The following is a 9,274-nucleotide window of genomic DNA, read 5'->3' on the forward strand; positions in this document are numbered from 1 at the left end:
TTTGCTATTCCATTCTGTAAATATCTGTCACAGTTAATGGAAAAGCCTAGATTTTTTTTTCTCTTCAATTTGCTTTCATTATAAATTGCACTTATCTTCTCTTCCTTTAAATAGACTTGTCTTTTGATGAGGCAGCAGCATGAAGCAGCAGCTTTAAATGCTGTCCAGAGACTGGAATGGCAGCTTAAGCTCCAGGAGCTCGATCCTGCCACGTACAAATCTATCAGCATTTATGAAATTCAGGAGTTCTATGTTCCTCTTGTTGACGTTAATGATGATTTTGAATTAACACCTATATGACAACCATTTTTTCCTGATTTCATTTTTTATGGAGACTGTTTAAATGCGATAATCCAAAATGCAATTGTTTTATTAGAGCACTTAATACTGTGGCATAGGACCTTTTGCAATAATTCAGGTATTATTCTTTCAAAATTCTTTAGCAAAGTTTTGTTAAAGTTTTTTAAATATTAAATACTGTCATTTTCTAATGTGGCACAAATTATTTAGATTTTAGATCAAAAACCAGTTTCCCACTAAAGACTGTTATTTATAATGGTAAAAATTAACTATGTCATTAGAATATGTTGTCAAACTGTGGAAAATACTAAAGAAGGTGAGATGCTGATAACAACGCTGGAAGTTGTTATCAAACTAAGTGAGATAAATGAGACACCCATTGATATTTAAATCTTTTAGAGGTTTTATTAAAGCTCGTATCATTAAACTCAATAATTTAACTCTCACAGAATAGCGCTAAAGGTGGAAGAAAAATTGAGGAGAAATATTTGTTCACCTTATTATATTTTGTAAATGAATTGTACAGTTTTTTGAAAGATGTAATATTGTCTTCATTTTTAATAACTTATTTTATACATATTGTGTAAATGTAAATAGTCTTGTAATTAATGGTCAAAACTTGTACAAAAATAGATGGTCAAAATCTGTACAAAGAAATAGATATTTTCATTGTAAAACTGTTTTGTCTGATGTTTTATTGGACCAAAGTTGTAGTACTTAATTGAGCGTATGTAGTGTTTTCTGATTGGCAAAACTTTTGCATAAGGCATGTGTTCAATTTAGCTTATTTCATCACCATAACTATAAAGATTGTGACTTAGCTATATTGCATGCTTCACACAATTCAGCTCTCTTCAGTAACTGATATCTAAACCAATATAACACTTACAGGCCCGTGTTTCATACTAGTCTTCTATGGTAGTGCCTATAACTTAATATGTTAAAAATAGATTTGTTTAAAGTTAAACATACAGAAAAATTTTTGCTCTTATGTCATCATCTCACAGTAGAGCCTATTTTTTTCCAACAAAATGCCTTTGAATGAAAATTCTTAAATTGTAAATGTCTATTTTAATATTCACCTATGGAAGAATCTGTAAATATGTTTAATAAATTGTATCAGTCATGTTAAATCATTGTAAAAAAAACCTTTTTTACATTGCTGAAATTGTTTTAAGCTTAATAACCTTTGCACTTTTAAAATAAAATTAGACTTTTCAAATTAATTAACAAATTTGGTAGTTTAAAATAAGTTCAAAAATCCTAAGTATATGCTGACATCTGTTGCAGTATTTATGAAAATATTATTTTTTCCTAATTGACAAGTTGATGAACATGTCATTTATAAAATTTTAAAATCCAAGCAAGATTTTACTTTTTTAATAATCAGAAATGGTGATATATCTGTTAAAAAGCACAGAAATATTTCTCTCTTTAAAATATTTGATAGGTGAGACTCAGGAATATTTTGGATCTGAAACCAGCTAAGAAACTTAATAGTTAACCCATAACGTTTGGAGGAAGACTCAGAAGAAAATTAGGCTATTAAAAAGCAGTTATAAACATAGAAAAAGAAATTTTCAACAGCTTTTCACAATGCTTTGTTGATTCTAAAATATAATAGTATTTTGCATTCAGGTGGACAAAAAGAAAAATCAAATAGGTGAGAAATGGCATGATATAAACTAAACCAGATCATAAAATAAAATTAATTATATTCCAGAATAGTAAAAACTTAATCAAACTTGAGTTCATCACATTAGATGAACCAAAAAAACATATATTGCAGTTATTACAGAGGTATATATCAAACTTAGGGATTTTACATGTTATCAATTTGTATTTTAATTAACATACTTGGCACTGCAAAGTAAGCATAGCAGAAAAGGAATACACAATATCTAGGCACTTTTAAATGATAGATCTAGTTCTCTTTAGGAATTTGGATTAATTTTGGGCCTTTTTTTGTTATATGATCAGAAATACAGAGTTCGTGTTGAAGTGCTAGTTTTGTTGAATTGTATATTCATCAGTCCCAGAAATGTTCAAAGATGTTCCATAGAATATAGAGGTCATGTAGTTAGACTAGTGTCATATGTAGGAATCCTGTCCTTTATATCTCTAACAAAAACTCATTCCACCTCTACTTGAACGCTGTCAGTGATGGAGAAGTCAATGTACTCTTCTCCCTAAGGCAACCCATTCCATTTTGGAACTGCTCTAATTGTTAGAAATGTCTTCCTTAAATCAAATTCTACGTCCCGAACTGTAGCCCGCTAGTCCTAGTTCTGCCCTTTTAATCCACACAGAATAAACTTACTACATCTTTCACAAGACAGTCTTGCAGATAATGGAAATCAGCCATTATGTTCCCCCTAAATCTTCTTTTCAGGATGAACATTGTCATATCTTTCAGATATTCTTTATGTGATATGTTTTCAGTTTTCCTCACTGATTGCCTACCTCTGAACATACTTTATTTCGTCAATTCTTCTCTGAAAATGCAGCAATTAGAACCGAATACAATGCTTCAGATATAATCTGGCCAGGCCAGAATGCCATAAAACTATTACTGACTTTTTTCTAGATAATTCTTTGTCTTCCACATCAACTGCTGAATCATTTGGTTTACTGTTAACTAAAACCCTGAGGTAGTCTCCACCTGAACTGTTATCAGGGTGTGTACCTTCTAGGTTTATTAAACATTGTTCCTTTTCACACACTCTTATTATCTAGTCCAAATGGACCTCTTGCTGTTCTTCACTAAAAACATTCCACCTCCTATGCACTCCCTCTTCACTTCATCTTAGAATCCCAAGTTTCCTTCATAGCTCAGCTCACATCACCTCCTACATTGAAGCTTTTTCTGATCCTTTTAGCTATTTTGTGCCTCCCACCAAGTTACTGTGTCTTTTATATATATATATATATATATATATGTGTGTGTGTGTGTGTGTGTGTGTGTGTGTGTGTGTGTGTGTGTGTGTGTGTGTGTGTGTGTGTGTGTATACATATATATATACACATACACACACACACACACACACACATATATATATGGTATATGCTTATGTGTATATGTGTTGTCTTTTCAAATAGAATATAGGTCTCTCAAGGGCCGATAAGCTCATTTTTGTTTTTGTATGCCTGGAACGTATTTGGTTTTAATAAATGCTTAGTTACTTGATTGATTAGCCATACCTCTCACATCAGTCATTGTAAAGAAATTCACATTTATCCTTATTTATTTTCATCTGAAGTCTCTTCCAGCTCTAGACCTATGATTCTATGATACGTGTAAATTTGATAAGCGTGACATCTTTTAATGTCATTGATAAAAATCCTGTGTGAAACAAAGAAAGAGCTCTATGGCACTCGACTGGAGAACTCCAGGTTTCCAAAGATTCAGTATTCATTAGGGATTTTCAATAGCTCACTAACCATATAATCTTTTAATCCACATTTCTCAGTTAAGGCTGTCCACAAGGAAATCATGGGACATTTTTTTCAGATGCCTTGCCAAAATCCAGATACATTATGACTACAGTATTCCTCTGATCCATTTCACCCCTTATTGATATTATTTTGTGATGAATTGTTTTTAGTAAAGAATGAGATGTTTTTTGACATGATTTGTTTTTAGTGAAGGTATTCTGACTTTTAGTGAATAATACCATATCCCTCACAGTGCTCATAAGCCATTTGTTTATTCTATTTAAAAATTTAAAGCAATTTTTTAAATGAAAGGCATAGTTTAATATTTTTAATTTACCTTTTCCCAAAAGAAGGAAGTGTTAAAATCCTGTATCAGACCATAAAAATTAAAACTAACAATTTAGAAATTGAAACAAAAATACAGTATATGATCAGGCATTCAAGTCTGACAGCCAATTTAAGGAAGAGAAAAACTGTCATTACTTGTTCAGACAAGAGGTGGTGAAAGAGAAAAAAAAAAGGCATGAATTATTTTTACCTGTAGCTCTAGACTTTTCAAACTATATTCTCTCTACCAGAATGTTGCTTCCTTTCAAGGGGCAGTGTGATATAGCAGGTAGTGTGCAGGAATTTGGGTCAGGAAGATATGGTCTCAAATCCCACTTCCTGACATTTATTATCATTGTGACTTTGGATGGGTAAATCATAAAGAATATAAATTTAAAGGAAAGGTTGAGAAACTATATTGTTGGAGGGAGCTCTTGTGGCAGGCAGTGAATAAAAGTTAATTGAGAGGACTCACAAAATAAAACCACATCTCTGAGAAATTATAAACAAGTAGTTAAGGGCTTTGCACACCAAAATTGCTCCTAAGCTCCCAACTACTAAAAACTGAGAGCTATAGTACCCCAGGAAGTTTTTAACTAAAAGAAAATTCAAGAGTTTATTTTCTACTTACTTTGGGGGAACACTCTGGTTATATTTAAAAGTTATTTTATATCAGTTGAAGTTAAATGAAAAAGTTGTTAAATTGTGGTTTAAGTTGTGTTTCTTTAAATAATGCTCTAAATTTTGTATAATTTTGTTTATAATGAATGAGTTAGGATTTATGCATGTTATTTAATAAAGAGTTGTATTTTTGTAGAAAAAGAAAAAAAAGTGAAATGTGTGCTCTTTGAATCACCCACTTGTGGAGAAATTCTAGTCAGTTCTAGAAGTCGGAGACCACCTCTCAACCTGGTAGCAGTTACCTAAATTTATAAGCATAGGAGAAAATGAGCAACTATCTGAATTGCAGACATAGTTGAAAATAACAAGATTCCAAAGGAGAAGGCTTTACCAGGCCAAACCTATCAGAATGACACCCGATTTCACAGATTTCTAGTATCTTACATGCTCTTAACTTCATACATGCAAAAATCAAAAAAGGAGGCACTATAAAGCCAGGTCATTAATTTGATTATGACATGGGAATTATCACATCTGAAACAATCCAATCCAAGATCCATCTTCAAAAAATCACCAATGATATTTACTTTGCCAATGGAGACCTGGCCACCAAACACTAAACTGTTTAGAAATAGAAGTGAGGAAATAGTTGGATTTATGAGGACTTATCAAGAGGTCTGTTGGTTAAAAGATCCTGTCTTCCTTGGATGTTCCTTGTTTTTGTATCTAGCAAGCAAGCAAGTGTACATTAAGTGCCTATAATAGCCATTGGGGATAAAAGATATGATAAAAAAAATATGGGGATAAATAATGAAATGGTCCCGGCTTTCAAGCAGCTCACATTCTCTTGGAAAACACAATGTGTACACACACACACACACACACACACACGTACATATATAACAAGTTAGGGAAGATACTAGTAGTTGGGGGAGGGGGAAGTCATAAAAGGTTTTATATATGTATTATAGGCACTGGGGCTACTATCCCAAACTACCATTTGCGTTGGTAGGTTGGGTCCCCAGAGGCTACTTACTCCCCACAAAGTTAGAGGGATAATCCTGAAGGATTGGGATCATGAGCCCAGTGTGCTCCCCCATCATTGATAACAATTAGCCAAACAGACTTTAAAATAGATTTTAGAAACAGACATTTACTAAGGTGATATAATAAGAACAGTTGTATAAAATATCCTCCCAAACCAGGGAAAACTCTCCCACAATTACTTAGAGTGCAGGAGAAAGTGGTTTCAATTTCAGGAATCACATGTGGCAAAAGGGTGACTCACACTTCCTGAAATTTTACCTTTCTTCTCTTTGTGGGATCCTTATGAGGTTTCTCTTAAAGATAGTTTCACATTTCTGCTCAGTTCCTTATACCTCTCGGGGCATCTAATTTGTCTTCAATATGTCTCTCAGTTATTGATAAATGTTGCCATCAGCCCTTACCATTCCAGGAATACTGCTCCTGTCATAAATGGGAAGTCTCAAAACTTTCAAACTTATGAAGTTCACAGGTCAAGGGGAAGGCTAGAAGGACACAAGCTCCCTTTACTTCCCACCCAAGCAATTCCTTCTAGGGGTTGACCAAAGCCATTTTCTACAGGGTGGCCCATTTGGAATGCCTAATTCCTTAACTAGCTTGCTATTTGTATCCAAGTCCCATGAGTCATGGCCAATCCCAGTACACTTCCAGTGTAGTATCCTTTATCTTATCCAATGGCTGGAAGCATTTTTCTCTGTCCAAGTTGATTAAAGACCTTTCCCACATCTAGCCTTTGATTGATTGATTAAATAGAAATGTTCTTGCTTTAGGTGTCAGGGTGTAGGACATCTTGTTAGTCATTTTATTTGGGACAAATTCAGTTGGCTCTCACCCTTCTATGTAGAAGGTAGGACTTGAGCTGAGTCTTTAAAAAGTTATGAGATTCTACAAGGTAGAAACAAGGAAGATGTGCATTTCAGGCATGGCAGGCAGGCAATGCAAAGGCCTGGAGACAGGAAATGGAGTGGAAGATAACATGATAGAGCAAGAGGGCCATTTTGTCTAGAACATAAAGGGTAGGAAGGGGAGTTATGTATTGGGACCAAGTTGTGTGAAGGACTTTAAAAGTCAAACTGAAGGTTTATATTTTATCCTAGAGACAATAGAGAGCTGCTAGAGTATGGAAGTGACATGGTCAGACCTGAACTTAGGAAAATTACTTTGGAAGCCATATGGAAATTAGATTAAAGTAGGCATAGAGTTGAGGCTGGGAGACCAATTGATAGTCTAAACTGTAAATAGTATAAGGGGGAGGTGACTGGGGCCTAAAGTAAAATGGTGGCTGTGTAAATATAGTAAAATGGGAGTGGATGCCAGAGGTATCATGGAGGTAGAAATGGTAAGATATGACAACTAATTGAATATGACAGATGAGGGTGAGTGAGGAGTCAAGGAAAACTCTGAGGTTATAGACCAGAAAGAATAAAAGGACAGTGATACTCTCAGTGAAAGTTAAAAGAGAAAATGGCTTTGGAAGATAATGAATTCCCTTTACCTAGTAGGTAGTGTAGTGGATAGAGCATCTGCCCTAGAGTCAGCAAGACCTGAGTTCAAATCCATCCTTAGACACTTACTAGCTATGTGACCCTGGGCAAATCACTTAATCCTGTTGACCTTAGTTTCCTCATTTGTAAAATGAGCTGGAGAAGAAAATGGCAAATCCACTATCTTTGCCAAGAAAACCCCAAATGGAGTCGTGAAGAATCTGAAACAACTGAACAACAATAAAAAGGTTAAAAAAGAAAAGTCCCCAGCTAAAAATAGGAAAACACTTACCCACACATTTTCATTTCAGTGCTTCAGGGATCCATCATGTCACTGGTATGAATATTTTTTTCACCAGAGCAATTGACAATCTCTCCATGCCTTAGAAAAATAGTCTTAAAAAAAAAAAGAAAGAAATAGTCTTCATGACTTGCTGTGGTTAACAAAAAATAACACAACTCATCACCTAGTAGACACCTTTATGGTTATGATTCTACCCATATTTAGCTATGCTTGAACTCAGACAACAGACATACAATCTGCTAATGTGGGCATTCTGCTGATATAGCCTGCAAGAATACAGGGTCACCCTCTCCCACAGCTCTACAATGAAGCCTCAGAGAAGCAATCTGATAAAGGTTCAATTTAATAAATATTAAATAGTACAAGAATTTTGAGACACAATATGTAGTCTGGACTTTCAATAGTTTTGCTTTAGTAAACATGTTAATAGCAAAATATTGCAAAGTCACTAAAAATCCAGCTGAGGAAGGTTCTCTACTTGTGTTTCTCTAGTTATGAAAAATTAAATACCTCAAAATATCACAATAAATAGCAGAGCAATGCTACTACTCTATGTACCCTTGATCCCAAATTCTTCCTATCTTCTCCAGCAGATTATACTTACTATCATCCCCTCTGTCTCTAATCTTCAATCTCTATCTACTAATTCCTTCCCTGCTGATTAAAATATAACCACTCTTCCCATTCTTAAAACACACACACACACACACACCCAAAAAAAAAAAAACCTCTCACTAGATCCCTGCTAGTTGTTATCTAACATCTCTCCTTTTCAATTAGTGTCCCTGTCTTCCAAGTCCTTTCTCACCAGTCTTCTCCTACTTGAATCCAATCAATGATGCAAGCCGTATTGGCTTACTTGATGTTTCTCCCCCAGGACATATTATCCCGGGCCTTTTTGCCTTTATATTAGCTGTAGCCCATGCCTGGTGGCATGCTCTGGCTTCCTTCAAGCCTTAGCTCAAGTACCTCCTTCACCAGGAAATCTTTGCCAGTCCTCTTGCTGCTCTACTTTATATTGGTTCTGTGTGTACATTAAATATGTAAATTTTGTCTCTCCCAGTAGGAAATAAGCACCTTATACCCAGTGCTTGGCACCTATTAAGTGCCTAATAAAAACTGTTGATTGATTAAATATAATGCTGATTAAATACAAGTGAGATATTTGTAAAGAAATTTTCAATCTTAAAGATACATATGCATATATATATATATATATATATATATATATATATGTATACCAGCTATTAGCTATTTTAAAATACAGCAAATTTTTTGACTGCAGAATTTACCTCCACAAGAGGAGATTTTTTTTCACTAATCTTGCTGTAGCTTTATCTTGATTAAACCAAATTACAATGAAAACTTTTGATTATATGAGTTTCAGGGGAGAAGTCCATTCTTTCAATTCCTAGGATAATAGTTGCATTTATTCTTTCATCTAATATCTATTCATTCACCTATTTACCAAACATTTACTGGACACATATTATGTTGGTAGAATAAAGCTGGGTATGCAAGAGTTACTAAAAGTTATAAAACATATTTCCAGCTTTTCTTTTTTTATTAATTTATTTTTAGTTTTCAACAATCACTTCCATAAGCTTTTGAGTTTTAAATTTTCTCCCCTTCCTTCCCCACTTCCCTCCCCAAGAGGGTGTGCAATCTGATATAGGCTCTACACATACGTTCCTATTATACATATTTTCACATTAGTCATGTTGTAAAGAATTAGAACCAATAGGAGGTATCACAAGAA

General features: G+C 34.2%; 1 protein-coding gene across 1 annotated transcript in view; it reads left to right on the plus strand.

Annotated features, from left to right (window-relative positions):
* Nucleotides 1–4,563, plus strand: part of ANKRD12 (ankyrin repeat domain 12) — a 196,272-nt gene extending 191,709 nt beyond the window's left edge. Inside the window, 1 exon segment of the mRNA XM_020985535.2 lies at nucleotides 115–4,563. Within this exon segment, the coding sequence (XP_020841194.1) occupies nucleotides 115–300 (186 nt within the window). The 3' untranslated portion in view covers nucleotides 301–4,563.
* The last annotated feature ends 4,711 nt before the right edge of the window (nucleotides 4,564–9,274 follow it).

Source organism: Phascolarctos cinereus, unplaced genomic scaffold, assembly GCF_003287225.1.
Source record: "Phascolarctos cinereus isolate Bilbo 61053 unplaced genomic scaffold, phaCin_HiC Scaffold_4;HRSCAF=312, whole genome shotgun sequence".
NCBI classification, from domain to species: Eukaryota; Metazoa; Chordata; class Mammalia; order Diprotodontia; family Phascolarctidae; genus Phascolarctos; species Phascolarctos cinereus.